A 26,912-nucleotide genomic window follows, 5' to 3' on the forward strand; every position below is an offset into this window, starting at 1 on the left:
CTTGCCTGGAGAATTCCATGGACAGAGGAGCCTGGCAGGCTACAGTCCACGGGATCGCAAAGAGTCGGACACAACTGAGCGATCTTCACAAGGCACAACAAGCATAGAGTAATTCAGTTGGCCCTAGAACAGCACTGGGGCTAGAGGTGCCTACCCTCTCTGCAGCCAAAAAGTCATGTGTAGCTTTGCAGTCAGCCCTTTGTATCTGCCGCTCCATATCCACGGTTCCAATCTGCAGATTCAACCAACCATGGGTTATAGTACTGTGGTATTTACAACTGAAAAGTATCTGTGAATAAGTGGGCCCATGCTCTTCAAACCCATGTGTTCAAAGGTCATTTGTGTATAGAGTATGCAATATTCTTACAGCATAAACTAGTTGGATCATCCATTTTACTGTGGATGGATGTTTTGATTGATCACTGTTTGATATCACTATGAATAAAGATACCACGAATGTTCTTGTATATTTCTTTTGGCATATGTATGCTCTCATTTTTTAATTATTAATTTTAAATGAATAATTATTAGTTTTATTAAATCATTACTCTAGCATATACCTCTTTTTTCTTTTTATAAGACTATTTTTTATTTTATTTAGTTATCTACTTTTTTTGGCCATGCAGCACAGTATACAGGAACTCGGTTACCCAACCAGGGTGGTCTCATTTTTATTGGGTAAATACCTAGTAGTAGAATAGCTGGATCGATGTGGAGACATTATGTTTAGCTTCAGTGGATACTGCCAAAAAGCTATACAAGGTAGTTGTACCATTATACTCCGTTCAGCAATGCGTGAGAGTTTAATTTCTTCACATCCTCATGAACAGTTGGATCATCTGTCTTTTCAGTTACAGCCATTGGTGGATGTGTTGTGATATCTCACTATGGTTTTGATTTCCCTGATGACTAAGGATGCTGAACTCTCTCCATATGGTATTCCCATTTGGACAGTCTCTCTTGTGAAATGTTGTTCAGTATTTTTGCCTATTTTATTACTGAGTTATCTTTTCCTGTCGATTTGTAGCCGTGATTTATATACTGTCTGTGAGTGTGTTAGTCACTCAACCGTGTCGAACTCTTTGCAACCCCGTGGACTGTAGCCTGCCAGGCTCCTCTGTCTATGGGATTCTCCAAGCAAGAATACTGGAGTGGGTTGCCATTTCCCTCTCCAATATACTGTAGATACATGTATTACAAATATATTTCTGTGGCATGTCTTTCAATGAACAAAAGTTCTTAAGCTTTATTGTATTTCGTGTCTACATTTTCCTGTGTGATTGATACTCTTGTGACTTGTTTACCGAGATCTCCCCTGTTTTTAAACCATGAAGATAAGTTATCTTCTGAGAGTTTAGAGTTTAGCCTTTCCGGGCTCAATAGACCTATAAGTCTATTATTCACCTGGAATGGATATTCGTGTTGAGTGGGAGGTAGGAAGCCAACTTCATTTCTTTCCCAAGTTGCCTCAGCACCACTGATTGAAAAGCCCTCTTTCTCCCTGGTCTGCAGAGGTAGTTCTGTGTCTGTCATTTATCAAGTGTCCACACAGGGCTGGTCATGGGAGGCTTTTAATGAATACTCGAATCAAATCTGAAATGAACCATATTTGTTAGGTATCTATTTATGAACCTATTGTGCTTTTAAAGGAAATTCTATTACTAGTGACTAGTATTGCCTCTACTGTCTTTTACTCTGAGAAATCATAAGGGAAATATTCCACAAAGTGAACTTTTAGTTCAAATTTTGTGTGGTTTTCAAGCCATCCGCCCGTTGCTTGCTATGCCCGCACGCACCAGGAGAGGGCCCTGTTCGTTCACAGGAGCGAGGGAGGCCTGCGTCCCTGCAGAAGAGGCAGCCCTTCTGTTTGCCTTTTGCTGCCGGACCTCCCGTCCAGGATGAGAGTGTTCCCTGCCTTAGGCCCTGTTGTTTATTTATTTTCTCATCCTAATAAGTAAATGAGCCATAGTCATACTGGTCAGTCATGAGAACGTTACTTATCTTTACAGGAATTGAGGACAGTTCAGCCTCAAACTCATAGATCTGAAGACGGGTCAGAGGTGATGGTCAGAGGTGCGAGAGTTGTCAGGGGCCATCCGGGCAGGTGTCTTGACCTCAGCTGACCTCTGACCTTGACCACTGACATCGAGGGCCAGATAGTCCATAGTTGGGGCTACCTCCTGTGTGTGGCAAGTTGCTGAGCTGCATCCCTGGGCTGTGCCTGCTAGATGCCAGGAGCACTTCCCCAGTTGGGACAACCGAAAATGTCTTCATCTACTGCCTAATATTCCTTTGGAGGACAAACCCTCCCCCTTGTTGAGAACCACTGATCTGATGCAATCCTAGTTCCACAGTTTGCAGATAGGACACTAAGGCCCTAAGAAGGAGATAACCTTCTCAGAGCTACAGCTACTCAGCTAGTGCAGGAGTTAAGACAAGAACCCAAGACCCTCACAGTTCAAGTACTCAAGGCCAGAGAGCTGCTCTGCTGAGCTTTGCAAATTGCTCTGTTGGCTTTTGTTTTTATTTTTGTTTTAGTTCCAGCTCCATGTCTAACCCCTCTATTTCCTGCTTCCACTGTGTAGTACATTTTCTTTAATTTTGCTTTTCTCACTGCATAACTGAAATCAATTCATTGCTAGAAAACAGAGAGGTTCAGAAAGAAGAAAACAAAAATCATAGTGCCACACCAAGATAACCATTGTTCACATTTCAGTGTGTTCACGTTCTAGCATATTAATTTTCCATATATATATATATATATATATATTTCTTTTTTTTACTTTGTTTAGTTATAAAAGTAGTAGTCATCAAGCTGAAAAGAGAGGTTACCTCTGTGGGGTGTGATGTAGGCAGGAACAGGAGATAAGAGTTCTCTATACTGTACATTTATTGTTTGAATTCAGTGCAATAAGATTTATTGTTTTTCTTCCTTAAAAGGAAATACACCCATTCTTAAAAAATAAACATGGTCCTGATGCATGGGAAATCAGAAGCAACCCCCCACCACCACCACCCCACTCAGACTCTTACTCCATATTCCCACTGCTACTTGATCCACTTATTTTGCCCCTCACCCTAAAAAAAGACACCCCCAGCTACACAGGACATGGATTCTGTCCCTACATCCAGGCACCATCAAGTGGCTCCCCTCTGCCTGAGTGTATGAGAGTTTCTTCCAGCCCAGACCCTGAACCCAGTGGCTTTCTTAATTGGAAATGTGCCAGGATTTGTGGGAAGAAAAGCAGAATCTTTGCAGGTAGGCCCCCGGCTAAAAGCTCCACATGTGACTGTAATGTGCAGCCAGGGAGGAGAGCCCCTGTTCTAGAGGTTGTCTTCTCAACTAGCGTTGCCAGACAGTAGTCATTGACATGTTGTCACGCTTCTTGCCATATGTGCAAGACCCCTGCTTCTGTTATTTATGTAATAATTGTATCTGAAATAACTTTTTACCTTAAACTTCTTTAAAAAGGGAACTTCATATCATTTCCATTTAAAAAAACCATTCTCTCTCGCTGTCATTAGAAAGCAACCAAAATAATAAATCCAATCAAAACAAAAGATGATGACATAATTCCAGTTGCTGCCTGCCTGGGCCATGAGTGAGGCCTGAACATTTTCTCTGTTAAAAACAGACATTAGCAAACATTACAGAAGTGGGAAGACCTACTGCTTCCAGATGGAGACCTCGTCATTGAAGCTGTCAGAAAGATTAACAGGAAACTGAAAAGGAAAAAGACATTCTCAATGTGACTCCCTGCTATGAAATTCCACTGCCCTGGACCCCCTCCTTTCCCACCCTTTGGAAAATGCCAACCTTGGGAGACGTTGACATGCATTTGTGGGAAAGGAAAAGCTGCTTTCTGAGTCAGTTTCTTGGCCATAGATCTTTCCTAGTTGACCAGACATGATTCTAATCTAGAATAATAATAATTCATTTTCCCCTTGATGATTCAGGGGCTGGGGGAAGGGGTGGAGGGTGAGACATAGTAATATAGAGTATTTTCATTATTCAAGTAAGGCATAGCCTGGTAGGGAAAGACCACCCCCGCACACACGCATAATCAGATAAAGCTAAGTTACTGATTTATTCAGCCAGGGCTACAGAGAGCTCCTGGAAGTGATGGGGTGGGAGCAGATGGAACAAACCTCAAGTGAGCTCTCCACTGCACCTGGAGTCCCCAGTGAGGAGCTGGAAGCTGCAGCTCATACTTTGCATATAAAGGAGGGCTGTGGTGGATGTGGGAAGCCTCATTTCATGACTGTTCCACAGGCCCTGTATCCTTGGGGCTTAACATCAACTCTTAGGAAGTACTGACACTGACATCTATATGCATCCTTATAAGGGAATGTTTAGACGGCTGGGCCCTCCGGTCAGGCCCTGTCCTGCCACCCACAGCCTGCGGGAAAGCCAGAGCCGGGATTCCTGTGGGGTGCTCCACCTCAAGTTTTCCACACCCACTTGACAAAGACAAAACAAAAATGTATTCGTGTTATTGTCTTTGTTGTCTCAAGACTCAGAATGTTATTTAAGAAAATACTGTTTTGAGAATGGTTTGATGCTTCCCCTTAGGAAATCAGCTAAAACGGGTACATAGTTTTTCACCCAGAAGCAGAGCCTAAAGGTAGAATCTAATGCTGTTCTACATGAATCTGACACATGTAGGATCACACGTCTTTTAAAAATACGTATCCTGAATCTTTATGATGTCTGTTAACCAAGAGATATCAAGTTCCCAGTTAGCCTCCTAGAGTGAGTGAGTTGGGAACATGAAGTTTTGTTGTATTTCATGGAAATCCCTCATAGTTCATCAATTTTAAATTAAGTAAATAGAAAAGGAAAATATTAAGACTGAAAGCAAAATAAAATACTTATCCCTTGAATTTTTATGTGGGTTTCTTTCAGTAAAGTATTTTTGCATCCTGACTCCAGAAACCTCTTAATTTTTACTTGCTCTATTAACAGAGAGCACTTTTACAGTAGCTCTTGATTCTTACTAATCATCTAACAGCTACTTCTCTTAGAAGTGTAATACGTTAGTGGCTGTCCTAAGCAATAGGAATAATAAGCATTGGTGTGGCACTTGGCAAGTGTAGCAGCTGTCACTCATTAGCCCCTCCCAGGGAGGACCCTATGCAGAAGCAGGAGTGCAGAGCAGTTCCCAAACGAGAGAATCATTAGGTACTTTTTGATAGAGCAAGGCTTTCCCTGGTGGCTCAGATGGCAAGAATCTGCCTGAAGTTTAGGAGACTTGAATTCAACCCCTGGGTTGGAAAGATCCCCTGAAAAGGGAATACCCACTCCAGTATTCTTGCCTGGAGAATTCCATGGACGGAGGAGCCTAGCAGGCTACGTACAGTTCATGAGGTCGGAAAGAGACAGACACAACTGAGCAACTTTCACTTTTCACTTGGTAGAGCAACTGCTTCATCTTTACACTTTAGAAAACTCATCATGATTAGATCCTGGATTCCCCAAAAAATGCTATAAAAAGACTCCTTAAGAACAGTCAGGAAATGTTAGTGTGTTATATGATATCAAGAATTTTTGGTGGTGGTGATCACATTACTGAGGTTACATGGGAGGATGTCCTTTTTAGGAATTGTGTGTTGAAGTATTTAAGAATGATTGATACAGTGGCTTCAGCTCACTTTCAGATGATTCAGTAAATCAGAGAGTCAAAGCAGATATGGTAAAATGTTCACTAGGTCTCTACATCAAGAGTATAGGGATGTTCGTAGTTCTTTGAGATGTTTTGTATTTAATATATCTGACATTTTTCATAGCCCAAACTTGAGGGCTGTGTGAAGGAAACTGCATCATAGAATCTGGAAAGTTAAGAAAAAGGGTCATTGAGCAGACAAGGTCATGAGGTATAAGAAGGAAGAAAAGTTATAAGGGGTTTTTTTGTTGTTGTTGTTGTTTAGCTACTTCTGCTAGTTGGTGAGATTTATTCTTGGTAACATAAGCCCCAGAGCTATTTCTGACCTCATTTTTTAAATTTATTGAGGCATCTGCTAGTGCCAAACTCAGCCACGGCTCTCACGCTGCCCATCTGTTTGATTTGTGAGCAGGAAATAGCAGTTCAGGACCATAGAAAGCCAAAGCTGGGGAAGCTGGTCCGTGTGAATTAGGAGGAGGCCACTCAGGCTTGTGAGCGCCGCTGGGAGCACACCCGGAACGCCACTGTCGGCTGCCCTGCCCCCAGGGTCCATGACGGCGAGACCCTCCCTCTGCTTCTGGGTCTTTGAGAGAAAAGAAAACAGTAGCACCTTTTCCCTATGCTCAACTTAAGAGACATGTTTCCATGCAGCTTCTTCGATGGTCTCTCTGCCTTTCCATTCTTGCTCTGTGGGCAGTTTGCTAGTAGGTAAAGCATCAGGGAGATAAAAAGACAGAGCAGATCTGCCCATGTAGCAGCGCGAAGATTTTCATACCATTGTAAACCCGATCGTGCTACTCTCCAGCTTCAAACTGACAGGTAGCTTCTCGTTACTGAAAAGTCTTTATTTTTAATTTATCAAATATAGTTGATTTATAATGTTTTGTTGATCTCTGCTGTCATTGGTACTAAAAATTTGAATTCCCACTTTGGCCTTCACAGTCCCGATAATGGCCCAGATTATTCAGCCGTACCTTTTCCTTCAACCCCATCTTTCATTGCCACTCTCTCCCTGGCTACCAACCTGACCCTTGAAGGTCAGGCTAGAGATGAGAAGTCTGAAGTTCCCCTAAGACCTGCATCAGGACCAAGGCTGACTCTTCCTGTCCTTGGCTTCTACTCTAATGCTTGTGACATTTACCCCTTGGCATTTATAATTCAGGGGCAACCAGAGCACCCACAAAGCAAAGCATCTCTTCTACTTTCTGTCACAGTGTCTGAAATTCTGCTACGAGGGGCTTACTTTGTTGATTTGAAATGTTCTTTGATCTTTAGAAGCCAGCTAAAATATGAAGTCCACTGAGACTGTTTGGGAGATAGATAATGCTGTGAAAGTCAGGTCTTCAATGGGTATTCACTTGCCAGGTAATTCTGAGGACTAGGAAGATCACTCAGGAAAGGGTATAGCGGAACAAAAAGACCTCCTCCAGGCAGAAACAAAAACAAACCAAAGAAAAACATTGAAGTAGAAACTCATAGAAACTCTGTACTGTGCTTGGTGAGATGTTGAGAGTATACACTAAGTGATAAAAGGAGTTTACAGAAGAGTGCTATTTTATATTCCATTCTTATTTTAAGATATATGCTTAAATCAGAGAAGGCAATGGCATCCCACTCCAGTACTCTTGCCTGGAAAATCCCATGGACAGAGGAGCCTGGTAGGCTGCAGTCCATGGGGTCACTAAGAGTCGGACGAGACTGAGCGACTTCACTTTCACTTTTCACTTTCATGCATTGGAGAAGGAAATGGCAATCCACTCCAGTGTTCTTGCCTGGAGAATCCCAGGGACGGGGGAGCCTGGTGGGCTGCCGTCTATGGGGTCGCGCAGAGTCGGACGCGACTGAAGCGACTTAGCAGCAGCATACGCTTGAATGTTTTCTGCATGGTAAAACCTGGCTGGACAGACCCCAGCAGGTTATTAAAGATGACCCCCTACATGATGAGGTTATAAATTTTCCTTTTATAAAAAAAGTGTATCTGCAATTTCTATTTTTTCAAAAATAACCAAAAAGAAAGGGGTAAAGTGACAATTTTAGAAACATATCTAATGTTCTGCACAGTGACTGTATCTAACAGTAGTGTACTGTATACTTGAAAGCTGCTGAGAGAGTACATCTGAAGTGTTCACAACAATAAGAACAAAAATGGTAATTGTGTGAGGTGAAGAAAGCGTCAACTAACCTTATTGTGGCAATCATTTTGCAATATATATGTGTATCAATTATTGTGTCATACACCTTAAACTTACACAATGTAGTATGTTGATTATATCTCAGTGTATCTGGGGGAAAAAACTCTGTACGCTAAATTAATAGTTTTTCAAAGGATAACTTTTTCCTAGAGGCTGAATTAAATATTGGGTGCATTTCCAGAAGAAAATGACAAATGTCCAATCAAATAGTACATGGAAAGTGATTAAAATGTCATTGTTGCTGATGGCTCTTGGAAATCAAGGTTGACGAGTCTGTAACCTAAGTGCCAGTGGCCCTGTTCTAACCTAAGGCAGATATTCGTAGACCCTCCTGCTAAGTCTAATGTCAGAATCCTCTCCAGGAGCACCCACTGCCTCTGTCATGGTTGCTACTTGAGATGACCCCCGGGACCATCACTAGCACGTATGTTGCCTTCAGGCAAATCATGAAAAGGTATCTTTTCTCGAGATCTTATGCTTTCTTCTTTTGCAATGTTAACTTAATATATTGATTTTTTTGGAGACCAAAATACATCTGTTGGAAAATCATTGTAAACAGCCCATATCTGATGTCTACCATATGTTTGACGGGATATCCTTGGGTAGTATACTATCTTCATAAACCATTCACAGCAACCCTGGGTGATACCTCTTTTGGTCATCTCTACTGGAGATCTACCCCCTCCCCTAAAATAAATCCTTATCACTCTCCCCCAGAAAGAGTGGTCTGAGACTACTGGAAATGGCCCAGTTGTCCTGACATGCTAGCACTGGAGTTTGTCCTACTTTGGTATGTAGGAGGCAACTGAACTGCCCCCTTCCTCTTGGTCAGTTGTACAGTCAATAGAAGAAGACAATATGGCAAGACAGGATGCTAACTAGATGTTATTAGCCAGTCAGCTGTTTCCATTTCTAGGCAACATGATGGAAGGAAAACTAAGGGTCTTTATTCCAATTAAAATTCAGATTTCATTCCATTTTTTCCCAGTCCCTGAATTTGCTAATTTCACACTTCAGTGATTTGCAATGAACGCAGTTCCCTGGGGCTTTGCTGTTGCATTGCAGACTGTATTGCAGCCCAAGCCTCTCCCTCCTAACACCTAGCAGTTTGGGTGTGCAATCTGAAGGTGTGTCCTAGGTGGCACAGTTCACTGGACTTCATGATGAGTTCAGGAAACTCAGAAGGTGAGGGCATTTTCCGCCCAGCAGATTCTAACTGGTCACTTAGAGTTTTGAAATCAGTGTTTCCTATTTGAGACGTGCTACAGTCACATGGGAATCCTCATGCCTTGATGCCTCTCAGGAAAAACTTTTTTCCACTTTTTCCATCCAAGGCTGTAAAACTCATCTAGTGGAGTGCAATGAAAGAGCAGGGTGAGGTTGGTTTTGGAGAAAATGATTGTCCTATAGGCCCAGTGACCATGTTAAATAAGAAGTATTACCATATTTATTTATACTCTGCCTATATCCAAAAGAATATGCAATACATTATAATTAAGAAGTTGTTTCACTGAGTCTAGAGACCATTACACAGAATAAGACCAAAAAGCATTTAGAGGCGGAGGAGATGACTGGTTTGATCTCCTTGCAAGTCTCTCTCCCTCTCAAAGAGTGTTCTCCATCACCACGATTTGAAAGCATCAGTTCTTTAGTACTCAGCCTTCGTTTGGTCCAACTCTTGCATCCATACATGACTCCTGGAAAAACTGTAGCTTTGACTATACAGACAAAAGTGACATCTCTGTTTGTCTGTCATAGCTTTCCTTCCAAGGAGCAAACGTCTTTTAGTGTCATGCTCCAGTCACCATCTGCAGTGATCTGGAGCACAAGAAAATAGTCTGTCACTGTTTCCAGTTTTTCTCCTTCTATTTGCCTTGAAGTGATGAAACTGGGTGTCATGATCTTAGTTCTTTGAATGCCAAGTTTTAAGCCAGCTTTGTCTATCTTGGGTGGCCATGCATAGCATGGCTCATAGCTTCATTGAGTTACACAAGCCCCTTCGCCATGACAAGGCTATAATCCATGAAGGGGATGAGCCACTGGGGAAATGATTAAATCCCCCAAGCTGCTGGGGCTAGGTCCATATTTCTCCAGAGGCTTTGTATGAAATGAGGTTACTAGAGCCCCTTCCCTTCTCTTCCCACAGCCCAGCAAGGAGCTTTGACTTGCCTTCCCTGGAAGTCCCCTAATACAGAGGGATCTGACTGCCTGCAGCTCACCAACCCACCCCTCCCTCACTCACCCACCAAGCGAGTGATCTCCTGCTCTGTATACACCAGTCATCTCATCTCTGATCTCATCTTCCCTGTCTGTGATTGTGTCTTTCCCCACCCATCCTCCCAGGCCCATCATTACCTCATTCCTGCCAGGTCTCATGTTCAGCACACACTTTATCAAATGCCTATTCTCTGCAAGACACTTGGTGTTATTTCTCCCTCCTTTGAGTCTCCAGAGCCCTTGGTTGCCAATTTCTTTTGTACCTAGTGATTCTGTTTATTTCCCAGTCACAAGTGTCCTTAACCCTCTTCCTCCATTAAATTACAAATTTTATTAAAATCTAGTTTTGCCAGTCTTAGCTATCATCATGTTTCCTGCAGCATCCAGGCTCCACTCTGGTCAGAAAACAGTAAGCACTCCGTGAATGTTTGATGAACTGAAGGGAGGAAGGAAAGAGGTAACACTCAGTGCCTTCTGCCCCACACCTGGCTGGAAAGGTGGCCTGCCGTCCCTATTCAGGTTGTGTGCTGGTAGATGTGGATGTGCTCAAAATTTATCAGTCTCCCCTTCATCACAAGTGCCACTGTGCACTTTCTCTTTCTCTGGTCTCATAGAGTCAGAGAAATTGAAATATCTGGAAAGATCCAGTCCCCTGGAGAAATGCCCACTCAGACCTTGCATTTGTGTATTCCTTTCCCCTGGAGTCCATTCCATCCTCATGTTGATGATTCCCAAGTTTAGGTCCACTTTGTGGACTCCACAGGGCCCCTAGGCCTTATGTCTGCTTGCCTTTTATACATCTTCTCTCGGATGTCCACAGAAAATCACCTTGCCCGGATCTGTTCTCAGCTTCCTCCTGCCTGCAGTCTCGCTGTGTCTTCTGACCCTGTGAGTGGCCCAGCACACATGTCCTTTCTCTCTCTCTGCTGACACATCCAGTCTGCATTTGGGTCTCTGGTATCTGCTTCCCACTCTGTCTCCTTGGCCACTACTCCAGGCCTTGCTATCTCTTGCTTGACCTATTCCAGCACCCCTTTTGCTCCCCCACCCACAACCTCCCACCATGCTGTCTTTCTCTCTTGCAGCCAAAAGGTGTAACTACACATGGGATCATGCCACTTCCCTGATTAAAACCATCAGGATAATGTCTAAACATCTAAGCAAAGCTTACAAGATTCTGCTGAGCCCTCTTTCCTTATCTCATGCAACCTTCCCCCAGCACTGAAAGCTTCAATCTTATTCAACTGTCAGCCCCTGTCCCACTGCAGTCCCTCTTGCTTTGGGGCCGTTGGCGGGTGCTGTTCACTCTTACCTGTCCGACACTTAGCCTTGGTTCACATCTCAGCATTTCCTTCTCCAGAAAGTCTTCCCCATCTTCCTCCCCAGAAGTCTGGATTGGTTGCCCCTATTAATATTCCCACAGCTCCCACATACCCCAATACAGCACTTACTAGAAATGCCCCTGTGACTCGCCTCCCTCCTCTTCTTGGTAAGAACCATGCATTAGGTCTGCCTCACTTCCTATCGCAGCTTCACCTCACAGAGCGACATGGTATAGGAGATGCCTACTATTTGCTGAATGATTGACTTAATTTCTGCTCAGGCTGCATCCTAGTCAGAATGAAAGTGTTGAGAGTTTGGCACCTCCTTATTTGGTCTCTAGATAATATTATATCCATGTTCTCTGTAATCCTCTGATGGCCTTTCAGAGCAGGTGAAGTGCAGGTCCTACGTGTGGTTGGGCCCTCTAAGAAGACTCTTGATAGCTGTTTGCATAGGATATGAGACGCTGCTCGGATTCTCCCTCAGAAGTACCCTGGGCTGGGGCTGGATTAGAGAGCCCAGCCTACAAACAGCTTGGTGGGGACCTGGATGAATAAGCGTGCTGATCGGTTTTTAAAGAGAAAACTACTGGAGACTGAAGGGGCTTGGAAGACTCCTAGACACTGAATCTTTGAATGCAACTTTGCAGGGTGGACAAGAATAAGTAGAGTGTGGTTTGGGAAGGGGTCAGGCAGAAGGAATTTATAGGAATAGGTTGAACACATGAGCAGTCCAATTATTCACCTTGGAATCACACCAGCAGAACTTCAAAAATTAGTTGCCTGCAAAGAAATCATTTACACAAATTCAGTATAAAAGTAATCTCTGGATTTTAGGAAAGAACTTCAGTTATCACCTATTTTTTCAGCTAGAGGATGACATGAGACTCTTCATTCTTCTTCAAACTGCATATATATGTCAAAGCTTTGTTTGTTTGTTTGTTTAGTTGAAAGAATGTTAGTTGGTAGGACCAAAAACCCAGTAAATAAAGCAAAGAATGATGTGATCTTATCAGATATGAATGTGTTAGTCGCTCAGTTGTGTCCAACTCTGCCACCCCATGGACTGTAGTTCACCAGGCTCCTCTGTCCATGGGATTCTCCAGGCAAGAATACTGGAGTGTGTTGCCATTCCCTTCTCCAGGGGATCTTCCCATCTTCCCAACCCAGGGATCGAACCTGGGTCTCTTGCACTGTAGGTGGATTCTTTACCATCAGATATGAGTGAGGCTAAAAAGCTTCTCAAGAGTGAGATTTTACAGTCATTTCCTTCTGTCTCTATTTTTAATAATTAAATGTGGTTTTCATAAAGTGTATGTATAATGCAGGGGGCAGTATTTCAAGCTTCCCAAGGCTTTGGCTGCATGGGTGGCTATGGAAAAGCAATGGGTGTGGAAGTGAGGTAGCCCTGGGTCCCAGCATCAGCCCTGCTGCTTCCTTATCACTGTGTGGACCTGGTTGGGCACTCCATCTCCCAAAAGTCTCAGCATCCTTGCACGTAGGATAGGGGTTATCAGACCTGCATCACAGGATGTTTGGAGGGGTAAAGCAGAAAATGGATACAAAGAACCTGGTGCCGAGCCTAGGGAAGGACCCTTACAGACCATTTAATCCAACCTCTTCATTGTGTTTCCTTTAAACTGTTCTTAATTGCACATGATAAATAGTATAAATGAGCTTATGATGAAAAGCTTTATTGGCTCCACTGCACCTCCCCTCACCTGCATCTCCATCCCCAAGGCAACCTGCTTTAGTCATTTCTGTTTCTAGTTCTAGTTGTTATCTCCATAATGCATGATGATACGAGGTTAACCTCTATTTCTTCATGAGCAACTTTAAACAGTGCTTATTGACTCCCTAATTGTAAAGATAAAATTTTAGGTCATTTATATCTGTTCCCTCTCTTCCTCTCAATATTTGGTTATGTCACATTTTTTAATTTATATTGTCCTATCTCATAATCAGAAATAGTATACTTACACTTCTTTCAGTAACATTATTTAGTATCTTGACTCTTTCCATGAAAGATGAGGAAATCAACAGACCTCACTTCCTTCTAGACTTCTATCTCCTACTTCCTGTCGGCTGCCCTTTTACTTTTATATTGTCACAGCTGCGTTTTCTGTAACATTTGTATTTTGCTCTTTATCTGTGATTTTCCCCTTAACTTTAGCCTAACAAAAGGAGAAAAAAACCAAAAGCAAACACTTTTTACATTATTAATCCGATGCAAGTATTGTTCTGTGCTGGACCAAGTGCCATGCTAAGATTTTATTTCCTTCCCTCTGATTCTAGGATCAAGACCCCAAAAGCTCCTTATTTTAAAATTCAAAAGTACTTTCAGAGTTTCTTCCAGTTTAATTTTTTTAAATAATAGATGTGTAGAAATAATTTAGTAAATACATACAAGTAGGAAAAAACTGGGGGGAAGAGAAAGAGGAATAGAAAATAAACACCTGAAAATCCTGCCCTGTGGAGCATTTCTTAGAAGTGTTCACACAGAGTAATCAGTAACATTGAAGAAAAAATTCTTCCCATAGTGATAAGGGAAAACATCTAGACCTGTTAAGAAAACCCAGGATAGGAGAGATTCTGTCCTAAGTCTAAATTCCCTCATGTGCCACAGACTTTCAACTTTTATTCCACATGCTTATTAAACATTTGCTATCTGCTAGTCACTGTGCTTACTCCTGGTAATAAAATATAGTCAAAAATAATCATTGTCCCTACCTTCATGAATGTTACATTCCAGTAGAGGGAGGTAGATACTAATCAAATAGTTACATATAGACATGTACAATACAGACTGAGTTCAAACGCTAGAAAGGAAAAGAGCTTGGTTCTTTGAGGACATATAACAAAGGAACCCCATGGGCAGAGAGGTTTTGGAGGGATCCAAGAAGTCTCCCTGGAAGGAATGATGCTTACATTGAGATCTGAAAGAAGAGTGGGGATTTACTAAGCAAAGGGCAGGGAGATGGGTTAGTGAGCATTCCAGAGAGAAGGTAGAAATTCAGTGATGAGCATGCAAATGGTGGATTCAAATAACAGAAAGCTGCTGCCACTGGTGCAGAAAGAGCTGGTGGGGAGAGGAGTTGGGAAGAAACCCACTCTGGGTGGCCTTCCTAGGCCAGGGGCCAGATGGTTTCCCAGTAGAGTGGAAAGCCAAGTGTGATCCTTTGGAATAGAGATTGGACGGGAGTTGGTCAGTGTTAGCATCGGTACCTACTGTGAAGCCTGTTCAGATCCCCGACACAGGTCTCTTGTGCTCTGAACATTTTTATCAGCTGTGATGGCCTCAGCTCATGAATGCCAAACAAATACCTTCCACCTAGCAGAGTATCTAGCCACCTCATCATGCAAATGACCACATAGTTCATCCTTGAGAACCTTCCAGACAATGCCTTCCCACCTCTGTGAGGAAACCACACCCTTCTCTTTCCTCACCTTCATTAACAAATGGCATTACAAGGTAGAGAACACACAGGAAGCACCCCCAGACAACCTCTGGTCCTGCATGTTGCAAACCTGAGGGAGAGGCAGGGTGCAGAGAAGGGTAACTGGAACACTCCTGTCTCCCCTAAGGAAATTGAAATGGAAACTCATCATGTGAAATTAAAGCAGCAGCATTTGTCTTGTTTTGAGGTCCCAGAGCCTTCTTCCCCGTTCTCTATCTCCTAAGGTGGCTCCTAAGGTCAATTTTATTGACATTAACAAAACAGAAAATTGATAGTTCATGCAATGGGTAACTTTTCTAGTAAGAAGGCATTTCAAGGAGCAAAGCCATTTTTAGGAAGAAAATGAAGCAAGAAAGATAAAGCTTAGCAGAGAAAAAGAGGGAAAAAAACTTAGCAGGAGGGGTATGTATACCAACCCTCCACTTGAAATACTTGAGTAATCTCTCATTGCACCTGAAATAAAATCCAGGCTTCATCCCATGCTATGAGACTTCACATGATCTGATCCTTCCCTACCATTAGGAACTCAGACTGTACTATGATTACTTGCATCTCTATGCTCTAGTTTACTTTCTGCCCCGGGGCCTTTGCACCTCTTGTCTACATGGCTGGCTCCCTCTTTTTTCATTCCTTACTTAGATAACTCCCCCCTCAAAAAGCTTTTCCCTAGCCTCCTCTCTGAAGTAGTCCCTTCCCCACTTCCAGTCACTCTAGCCTATTACCCTATTGTGTCTTACCACTATCTGAAACTTTTTGGTGTTCACTTGTTTTTATCTCTCTCAATTACAGTGGAATTTACATGAGTGCAGAGATCTACTCTAACTTGTTTAGCATCGTGTCTGCAAAGCCTAGAGCAATGCCTTGTACTCAATAAATATTTGTTGGATAAATATATGTAATAGTATTCTCATATTTGGAAGATAGTCATGTGGATAAATAAATTCATTTATTCATCTAAGAAACATACTATAACAAATATGCACTCATTTAATAATTATTGCGAGACTGTTATGTCCTGGGCACTGGAGATAAAAAGTAGAACTAGAGGCAGACAACATTCCTCCCTTTAATGAGCTCATAGTATTGTGATCAGTGTGGAGAAAGTGGAAAGAATTCAAGACAGAAGGACTTACTGGTCATGGGAGGTGAGGAAGAGTGAGAAAATGAGCCCCAGATCTTAGACTTGGGCAGATGAGGTTATTGTGCCATTCGAGGAGCAAAGGAACCTCAGATAAGAAAGGGAGGAGGCCAGCTTTAGAAATGTGACGCTTTGGAAATATCTAGCAAGGAGGTGGATATCCAAATCTGGAGCTTGAAAGAGACATCTGGCTGGAAATAGAGTTGACAAATCAAAGGCAGTGCTTGTAGACTTGGGAATAGGTGAGACAAACAGGGTAGAATAAAGTTAGGAGAAGAAAAGAGGGACCTTGGAGAAAACCAACATTTAAAGAATGGTTAGAAGTCAAACCTGCAAGAGAATCTAAAAAAGAGAAATTGAAATAATGGACACCGGCAGAACTCATTGTCATAGTGCCTAACGCATCAGGAGGACTAAAAGTTGTCCGCTGCACTTGGTGACAGAGCAGTAATCTCTGCCTGAGCCATGGCCGTGACAAAGTACAGCAGGCCATGATATTTTTGTTTGCTGTGAAGGGAAGTGAAGACTAGGAAATGGAGAGAGAGGTAAAAGGCTCCTATAAGCTGCTTGGCCCTGAAAGGAGGAAAAAAATGAAAGAGGGGCTGAAGATATAGGCTAGAAAGACACATTCAGTAATACTCTAAAGAGCAGAACAAGCATATTGAATCGAAACTACTGGGAAGTTGCTTTGGTTTAAAACTCTAACCATTAGAGTTTGAAAATGGATTGGGCTACCTCCAGAAGCACTGAGATCTTGATTATCAGAGTTATCAAAGAAGACCCTGAATGTTATGTTAAGATAGAGTAAGGTGTTCAATCAGTAATGTAGGCTTCCACTGTAAGAAACTGGAGAAAGAAAAACAAATCCAAAATAAGCAGAAGGATGGGCATAATAAAGATATGAACAGAAATCAGTAACATTGAATGCAGAAAAACTATAGGGAAATATACATGAAACTAAAAGCTGTCCCTGTTTCATTTCTTATACTGGTAATTTGTGTCCTCTCTCTCTCTTTTTTTTTTTTTTCTGATCTGGCCTGGACAGAGATTTAGCAATTTTATTGTTTTTTTCCCCCAGTGAATCAGCCTGAATAATCAATAGCCAGATTTTCAGATTATATAATGAATCAAAGGATCTAAGCTTAGACATAGCAAGGAAGACCAAGTTGCTTAATTTTCTGGTTTGGATGTTAATTAAGAAAGGAAGGAAACTTCCCCCTCTGGCTAAGAAACTGAGAATTACACCCAGATCAGGCAGATTCCTCTGAGAGTTCAATTGTCCTCCATCTGTTATCCTCACTTCAAAAACTGAAGGGAGTTTAGGAGTTTCTCTCTTGAGCAGCTAGCTGGCCTGCTAGATTCCCAGGATGGCCATGTTCCACCCGTGCCTGGTAAAGAAAGCCAAAGGTACTCATGATTCTGATTTTCTCAGGTGCTTAGAATCCAAGAATATCAGAGTTGAATGAAGGCTGGATTTTACCTAATTCGAATCCCCACAGTTTAAAGAAAAGAAACCAAGGCCCATGGAGGGTGGCTTGTCTAGGTCCCCTCCATACCCTCTGATCTGAAATCCAGTGATCATGAACTGGCCCTGGGACAAACAGTAAGCCCATTAGACCATATCTTCCAGGCCCTCGGAGAAGGAAATGGCAACCCACTCCTGTATCCTTGCCTGGAAAAATCCCTTGAACAGAGGAGCCTGGCAGGCTTACACTCCATGGGGTTGCAAAGAGTCAGACACAACTGAGAAACTTCACTTCACTTTCCAGGCCTGCCTGCCCCTAATCGTCATAGTATATGTTTGCTTTTAAGCGAACTTTTATGCATAAAGAGTCCCCATGAGGACCTGTCTGTCTGGGCCCTAGTCCCTCTTCTCTCACCCACTGGAGTCAAGATGGAGAAAACCCACCAGACCCAGGCCTTCACACTGAGGCATCCTGCCCAATAGGATTGGCTACCTGCCTTGAGCCCATGCGCCTGAGCTCACCACCAACCAGTTGAACATAATCTGGGTCCATCATTCCTATCTGATCCCACTGCAACTTTGAATTCCTCACCAAATTCTTTGTAAGACTGTAATGAAAATGTACTACACCCTCAGTATGTCCAGGTCTGTGCTAGGAGGCTATACTTTCTCTCAGTCCTACTCATTAAAATAGGTATTGTTCTCTTCCTCATTTTTCAGGTAAATAAATAGGCTCAGAGAGGTTAAGCGTTGTGCTTAAGATCCCACAACTAGTTAAGTAGAGGAGTCAGGGTTTGAACTCAGGTCTAACTGACTCCAGTGTTCAAACCTTTAGTGAGAAAATTCTTCCTGATTTAAAATGAAAGTTCTCTCTCTGTTTGCAGTCTCAGGAGGAAGTCTGTGATTTGCTTCATGCTGCACCCTTCCAAAACATCTTGCCTAGAGTCTACATCAAAGGTAAGAAACCTCTGAAAGCAGCTAAATACTTGCATTACCATATGTAAAATAGATCGCCAGTGGGAATTTGCTATGTGACTCAGGAAACTCAAACAGGGGCTCTGTAACAACCTAGAAGGGTGGGGTGGGGAGCAAGATGGGAGAGAGTTTCAAGACGGAGAGGACATATGTATACCTGTGGCTGATCCATGGTGATATTTGGCAGAAAACAAAATTCTCTAAAGCAATTATCCTTCAATTAAAAAAAAAAAATAGCCATTTGAATTTGAACCTTATGCTCACTTAATCTCAGTAAACTCAAATCTGCAGTCAGAAAAGAATAAGGTTAAAGCCTTGGGCAGCTATTAATGCTGGAATTGGAAATGATGCTCCAGGCCTGTTCCTTGGGTCTTCTAGAACATTCCTAGTATGTTGCTGTCTAGGTTAGTCTACATCCTTCAAGTGATGAGTAACTCACCACCCCATGAGGTAGATGATTCCACTGGACAAAGGTAAAACAACATGTTTCCTTATAGTGAGTCCTGAACACACTTGTCAGAACCAAGGAAAACAGCTCTACATGTTCCTTCCAAGTGCTGGAGTTGCGAGTACATCACCAAGTCCTCTGAGAGCTCTTTCTTCCCCATTTCCCCTGGTGTGCCCTGAATTTCATTCTCTGCCTACCATTCCTTTTGCAGAGGGTGAGCGTCTGGAGGTCCGGATGAAACGCCTGGAAGCCAAGTATGCCCCACTTCACCTGGTCCCTCTGATAGAGCGGCTGGGGACCCCTCAGGTACGATCCTCCTATCATGGACTCATAGAAAGGAGCTTTAGAGGGAGAGAGAGAGCATTTGGTCCAACCTCCTCCTTACAGATGGGGAAACTGAGGCCCAGAGGGAGAAACAGAAAGTCTAACAGCACACAGCCTGGTAGTGGCGGGGGCAGGTCTGGAATGAGATTTGTTGACTCTCAGGCCTACACCCTCTAGCATCTGTCCTGCCAAGAAAGAAGGAAGTCAGACGAGTATCTGCTACTCCCCGTTAAGTAGGAAGAATTCTGCTGTTATCTCTCAGAATTAAAACCACCCACCCTGCAAGTTGGCAGTTCACCTTTGGGTGCTGTGCTGTGCTGTACTTAGTCTCTTGGTTATGTCTGACTCTGCAACCCCGCGGACTGTGGCCCACCCCTGTCCATGGGGATTCTCTAGGCAAGAATACTGGAATGGGTTGCCATGCCCTCCTCCAGGGATCTTCCCAACCCAGAGATCAAACCCAGGTCTCCCATGTTGCAGGTGGACTCTTTACCACCTGATTCACCAGGGAAGTCCTATCTTGGCTAAAGAAGAAAAAAGAAATTACAGGAACACAAGATGTTTACCACAGCATTGTTTGTTAAAGCAAAAACTGGAAGCAACCTAAATATCAATCAGTAGCATGTTGACTAAATAAAATGGGGTAAAATCATTTAAGCGATGAATACCTACCAAATCATAATGAAAAGGGAAAGTCAGATCTAGATACATCAATGTGGACAGATCATAAACACACGGTTAGGTGAATAAAGGAAGTTGCACAACAGGTCATGGAGTTTGATGCTATGTGGATTTTTTTAAACACATACCAAAAAACCACATAAAGTAAAACTTTTCCTAGGACATGAAAGTGCCCAGTTCATAACGGTGGCAACTTGTGAAGAGAGATGAAAGAGACAGAGATGGATAGGGAGATCAAACACAGCTTTATCTGTAATGTTCTCACATTTTCAAAGGTGAATGAGCTCAGGTGTTAATTCTGTAGTTAAAACTCATTTTTATAAACCTGTATCTCTATATGGAGATGAGTGAAAGAGGAGGACCCCTGCCTTTAGAGAACTCACAGACCATGCAGGTAGTTGGGAAAAAGACACCGGGAGAAAGGGAGGTAACAGGAAGCATATATTGTCTCTTTTCAAGTTGATTCAAGTTGAATCAGGCTTTTAAGGGTAGGGGGCAGGGGGCAGGGGTATTCAGGAAGAAGAGAAAACAGGGCATTGTAGTGAGACATACCATGATGGCTTGTTTTGTTGAACAAAACCGACTATTTCAAAGGTTTAGGATTCAGATCCACTCTTGGACTTACATCCCTAAGGTCCTCTGTCCTGTCACAAAAGCTTATGAGTCAGAAAGCTTCATCCTCCTCAGAGAGCAAAAGGCAGTTTCTTCTCTCAAAAACCATGGCAAGTGTTAGAACCCACGGCGGAGCCCCATCTGCCCAGGTGTCAAGCTCATGAGCTAGACAGAGCCAGACCCCCTGTGGGCCACTCACCTCCTACAAAAACTGACTAAACATTTAGTGGCATTTGGGTTCTTTAGTCACTACCGAGAGAATTTAGATACCGTGAAATATGAACATTTTCTTTTTTGGCTTTCCGGAGCTGAACACAGAAGATCCTCTAAAGATTGCCTTTTAGGGAGAAATCCCCCAAGCCAGCGACATATAAATGTGTCTGCTCCAGGGTTGGTGTCATCCTACAAGAATCTGGCCTCTCGCACCCAGGCTTTGGCATGTGTTTCCACTTAGAAGTATGTGAATTCCTTCCCTGTTCTGGTGAACACCATTTCCCTGGGACTGGTGGAAATCTCAATTTGTCAAATGCTGATATTTAACAAACAAAAGCCTAGACATTCTGCCGGAGAGGAAATGCCAGTTGTATAAGTCTCCCAGCCCTTAAGGAATAGTCCAAAACTTAGTCCTCCTGTAGAAAAAAGAAAAAAATGTTAAATATTAACTTCCAAGCTTGCTAGGGTTCAGGGAACTCACAAAACTTCTAGGTCAGTGATAGGGAAATTCTGCTACATATTTAATGTCAGAAGGGTTCAACTGTGCTACATTGCTTGTATTTGTTTCTAGGAAAAACTGAGGTGACCTGGTTTTTAACCCAGTGCTATCATGAAAAGAATGTTCTGTCAGGGAGTTGAAGGAGTATTCTTCCCAGCTTTATCCCTGAACTGTTGTATAATCTAGTGCTAGAATTTAATATCTTTGATCTTTGTTTTCCCATCTGTAAAATGGGCAAATAGCTGAGCTGCCTTTCACAATCATTACGACAAACAAATAAGGAAAAACTTACAAAAAACAGAAAGGAAAGAGTGGGCATGGGATATTAATCTTCTCCAAAGTATCCTAAATGTAATCAAAGTACTCCATACAAAAATCTATTTCCACATGATTTCACAGATGCTTTTGCTATACCCTTAATTAACAGAAAAGAATGGCAGAGAGAGAGAGAGAAAAAAATTCCCCACTGAGTGGAACTGAAAAGAAACGGCTGAAATTTATGTTAAACACACACATACACACATAGTATATATTAAAAACACAGTCACACATTGGTGGTATATGTGATAATAGTCTATAATGCACTTTTTCAGACCAGAAAGAAAAATCATATCAAAAGAAACAAGGGCAAGAAAGAAAACTCAAAACCTAAAAAATACAAAAGAAGCAACAAATACAAGAAACAAGCGTAAGAAAAAGCATTCTGCCTTACAGTAATCAATGAAATGTGAAAGAGTGGGGTACAGCTATTCATCTCCCAAGTTTGTTAAGAACTTTTCATGATAATGAAGTATCAGATTTGGCACAGATAGATGCACAGTGGTTCAGCTTTTCTTGGGACTAGTTTGTTACTAGGTAGCAAAAGCCTTTTAAAACTACTTGTATTCTTTGAATAGTTGTAGGATTTTAGCCTAAGAAAATAACCAGAGATAAGCTTAAAAAGTGTATCTAAGTGTGTATGTGTGTGTATATATATATATATATATATATATATATATATATATATAAGGAAAACAGGGCTTCCCAGGTGGCACAGTGGTAAAGAATCCCCCTGCCATTGCAGGAGACGCAAAAGACACAGGTTTGATCCCTGGGTCAGGAAGATCCCCTGGGGAAGGAAATGGCAACCTCTCCAGTATTCTTGCCTGGAGAATTCCATGGACAGAGGAGCTTGGCAAGCTACAGTCCATGGGGTCGCGAAGAGTTGGACGCAACTGAGCATGCAAGCACATAAGAATATTTACTTATGATCTGTCTATAATGTTGAAAACTTGTGAACAATTTAAAATAACCAACAAGAGTAGGACTAGAAGGAAGCTCAAGAGGGAGGGGACATATGTATACCTATGGCTGATTCATGTTGATATATGGCACAAACCAACACAATATTGCAAAGCAATTATCCTCCAATTAAAAATAAATAAACTTAAATTAAAAAAAAATTTTTAAGAGTACGACTAAATAAATGAAGTATATCAATGGCTATTTTATTTAGCCATTAAAAAACCATGTTACTGAAGATATTGAAGGAAATGGTGTTTTATAGTACTAATATCTTGAGAAAAAGACAATATAGATAGTATGATGCAAATTTTGTTAAAATAGATACCTATATATAATCATATACATACACACAAATCATACATAAGTTATCTTAAAGTTTGTCTCTGGGTGATGGGATTCATGGGAGTTGTTTTTTTTTTTGTAATTTTTTTAATAACATTTTTACAGCTTTTTTTCACTTTCTTTTTCTTCACTTTCACTTTTTTTTTTTTTTTTTTCACTTTTTTACTTTTATAGATCATAGGAGGACCCGTAAAGGTAAACTCTTTTCCAGAAAAGGGACAAAGCCCCTGACCATTTCAGTCAAGGCCCTTTGATTGGCTGTAGTTCGGGGTCACCAGAGTTCAAAGCCTGTCTGCAGATTTATTGGGTTGGCCAAAAAAATCATTCGATTTTAAGTAAAAATAAAACACATTTTTCATTTTCACCAAGAACTGTTTTAACGACATAGTCATTAACCAAAAGAATTTTTTGGCCAACCCAATATAAGCCCTGTTGCTAATTCTTTAGATCCTCCCGCAATTGTCAGGCCCTGAGGACTGATTCAGATTAACTAAATGCACAGGAGATTATCTGGTAAACCAGAGCGCTCTCTGTTGGCTTCTGAAGGAGAATATCCATGACTCAAGAACAAGTGTGGGTTCTTTCCTTACAAAGCATCTTTGCCGTACCACGCGCTCTCTTTCTAAAGCAGGAGCCCCGCCAGCGTCTAGGCTCCACCGCAGAGCATTGCCTGGTGAGGGCAGAGTCAAGCATGGGGGTCGGGGTTTTTTAGAAGAGTTATTTCTGGAGAACTGTGGCAGCTCTCTGCTCTGGAGTGTTCTTTCTCTGCCCCTGGAACCAAGATGAGTCACCGTGAATCAGGGTTCCCCCTCCCTCCTGTTTGAAACACAGGTTGTCAAATTCTTCTTCCCCAATTCACAGTTTTGTCTGAGACTTTTCAGTTTGTAGCTGTCATGACAGCTACACTCCTGACCCACATTCCTAACAGGCTCCAGCATTGGTGTTTTCTGACTTATTTCCCTTTATGGATTAGTTTAATTGAGGCTGCCCTCTTTCTCTGGGCTAGAGGGTGGGAGCTGTACTGGGAGTACTGAACTCTCTGGGGAGCTGATCCCAGGAGTGCCCTGGGGACCTCTCAGTCTCAGAAGCCGGCGCTTTTTAGCTTTGTCCCTAGATCTGGAGATCTTATTTTGACCTTAGATGTTAATATCTATCATCTTTGCATTTGGTTTTAGGATCTCTACTCCCAGATATTTTTTCCTCCTACAGATGGTAATGTGTTTCGATGTGCTCTAGCCTGCTGATTATTAGAGATGCAATAACTAGAAACCAAATGATCAGCCAGTTTAAATTCTTAATAGAGATTGTTGACAGTGGTGAGAGGACTTCTAATTGGAGGAAATAATTCTGTAAAATCAGTGGTAAATTTTTAAGAGTAGCATATGCTCATTGTAGCACATTCAACTGTACGGAGTATTTGTGGTAAAAAGTGAATACCCCACCTACTTCTCTAAGCCCATCTGTTCTCACAACTGATGGTAATCCTCCTAGAATGTTTTATACTTTCACACAACCCCCACACACAGAGTTCTGTGTGTCTGTCTGTGGGATTGTGTTATTGATGTCTTTTAATAGGATTCTAGTGTATGCCCTTTTCTGCAACTTGCTCTGTTCACTTAACAATTTAATCTGCATATCTAGACTGCTGCTGCTGCTAAGTCGCTTCAGTCGTGTCCGACTCTGTGGAACCCCATAGGCGGCAGCCCCCCAGGCTCCCCCGTCCCTGGGATTCTCCAGGCAAGAATAGTGGAGTGGGTTGCCATTTCCTTCTCCAATGCATGAAAGTGAAGTCGCTCAGTTGAATCCGACTCATAGCGACCCCATGGACTGCAGCCCACCAGCCTCCTCCGTCCAGGGGATTCTCCAGGCAAGAGTACTGGAGTAGGGTGCCATTGCCTTCTCTGAGACTACTGGGATTCAAATCCCAGCTTTTCCACTCACTGACTGCCTCTCTGAACCTCAGATTCTTCTTCAATAAAATGGGGATAATAATGACATCTACTGCATGGGGTTTATGTGAAAAGTAAACAAAGTCAGTACTTAGCAAATGCATAGAACAGGGCCTGGTGTATTACACACACAATGAGTGTTCACTAGTGGTAGCAATAGTTCAGTAGTAACAATAATATTAGCAGTTGTATCATCTAAGTCTTTTCAGAGGCTCCCTAGCATTCAGGTAGGTTACTGTCGTTCAGCCGCTCAGTCATGTCTGACTCTTTGTTCAGTTCAGTTCAGCCACTCAGTCGTGTCCGACTCTTTGTGACCCCATGGACTACAGCACGCCAGGCTTCCCTGACCATCACCAACTCCCAGAGCTTGTTCAAACTCATGTCCATCAAGTTGGAGATGCCATCCAACCATCTCATCCTCTGCCGTCCCCTTCTCCTCCTGCCTTCGATCTTTCCCAGCATCAGGGTCTCTCCCAAGGAGTCAATTTTTATCATCAGGTGGCCAAAGTATTGGAGTTCAGCTTCAGCATCAGTCCTTCCAATGAATATTCAGAATTGATTTCCTTTAGGATTGACGTTTGATCTCCTTGCAGTGCAAGGGACTCGTAAGAGTCTTCTCCAACACCACAGACCACCTTACCTGACTCTTTGTAGATCTACTTGTATCACATAGGTAGATTTAAACATTTTTAAACTATTCCTCTATCGATGGCTCCTAGATTTTACTTACCCAAAGACTTCCCTGCAGTTGAACTAAGGTTTATAAACTACCTTGCCTGCTTTGGGCAAGACATCAGTTCTGGTGAACAAATTACAGATGCTGCCAGCTTCAGAGTTTGGGAATCTTGGGTGAGAGGTGGAAAATGGGGTCTGAGATGTGACAGGAAGGTCCGTGTACTCTCCTGTTCCCAGCAAATCGCCATCGCTCGGGAGGGCGACCTGCTGACCAAGGAGCGACTATGCTGTGGGCTGTCCATGTTCGAGGTCATCCTGACCCGCATCCGAAGCTACCTGCAGGACCCTGTCTGGCGGGGCCCACCGCCCACCAATGGTGTCATGCATGTGGACGAGTGCGTGGAATTCCACCGGCTCTGGAGTGCCATGCAGTTTGTCTACTGCATCCCCGTGGGAACCAATGAGTTCACAGCTGAGTGAGTAGCCCCGGGAAGATGGGGTCACCCCTCAACCTGTTCATCCTCCTAAGAGCCATCGTACAGCCAGAGCTCAGTCAGAAAGGAGGGCAGGGGTGGGATGGTCCAACAGCAGTTTACTGAGCACATGCTTTATGTTGGTCAGAGTGCTAGGTGCTGAACGTAATCCAGTGCCAAGCGAAAGTAGAGACGGTTCCTGGTGTGTGGGATTCACAGAGCCTAGAGGAGATGAAAGTATAGACATAAGGTGGATTGAATGAGGCCACTTGGCAGCAAGGACAGGAAGGACAACAGATTCCCAAGAGGAGAGACAAGAGGATTCAGTTAAGGCTGACTTTGTGACCCCATGGACTGCAGCACGCCAGGCTCTCCTCTCCTTCACCAACTCCCGGAGGCTGCTCAAACTCATGTCCATCGAGTCGGTGATGCCATCCAACCATCTCATCCTCTGTCATCCCCTTCTCCTCCTGCCTTCAATCTTTCCCAGAATCAGGGTCTTTTCCAATGAGTCAGTTCTTTGCATCAGGTGGACAAAGTATTGGACAAGAGGATTACTGGAATTTAATTCACAGACTACAACTGAGCTGGAACATTGCTTAGGATGCAGCTCTTAGAGGGGAAAAGGAGACCTCCCAGGAAAAGCTCCAGGTGGTTGGAGGCAGAGATGGGGTGTGTGCACATCAAGGCCTCGGACCTCTAAGGTTCTGTCTTCCCGAGACTGGAAGGTGGGCTGATGGAAGGGGCAGGAGGAAGCCCAGGTGAGGGCTCGGCATCAAGACCTCACTGCACACTGCCATCTCCCCCACAGAACCCCAGGGCTCATAGAACAGAGAAAGGCTCCACTGGCAGCAGCTGGGCCCCACCTTGGTCATGAGGCCTCTGCTCCTGAAAAACAGGGAGAGGGGGGCCTTGAGAGGGACCCAGTCCTGTCCTCAGAAAAGACAGAAGCAGAGCCCCATTCTCCCGTCACATGACCAGC

At 43.0% G+C, this 26,912-nt stretch overlaps 1 protein-coding gene across 3 annotated transcripts in view; it reads left to right on the top strand.

The window, feature by feature from the left end:
• The window catches only part of CYFIP2 (cytoplasmic FMR1 interacting protein 2), a 133,762-nt gene that overhangs the window by 100,328 nt on the left and 6,522 nt on the right, over nucleotides 1-26,912 (top strand). For 2 of the 3 annotated variants that reach the window (XM_061151836.1, XM_061151835.1), the window contains exons 27-29: nucleotides 18,340-18,412; nucleotides 19,090-19,184; nucleotides 25,695-25,933. In XM_061151836.1, coding sequence (XP_061007819.1) covers nucleotides 18,340-18,412; nucleotides 19,090-19,184; nucleotides 25,695-25,933 — 407 coding nt within the window. Of the gene's footprint in view, nucleotides 1-18,339; nucleotides 18,413-19,089; nucleotides 19,185-25,694; nucleotides 25,934-26,912 lie in introns of those variants that run through there. The other variant, XR_009694215.1, reaches the window with a different exon arrangement.

The sequence above is a fragment of the Dama dama genome, chromosome 9, assembly GCF_033118175.1.
Source record: "Dama dama isolate Ldn47 chromosome 9, ASM3311817v1, whole genome shotgun sequence".
NCBI classification, from domain to species: domain Eukaryota; kingdom Metazoa; phylum Chordata; class Mammalia; order Artiodactyla; family Cervidae; genus Dama; species Dama dama.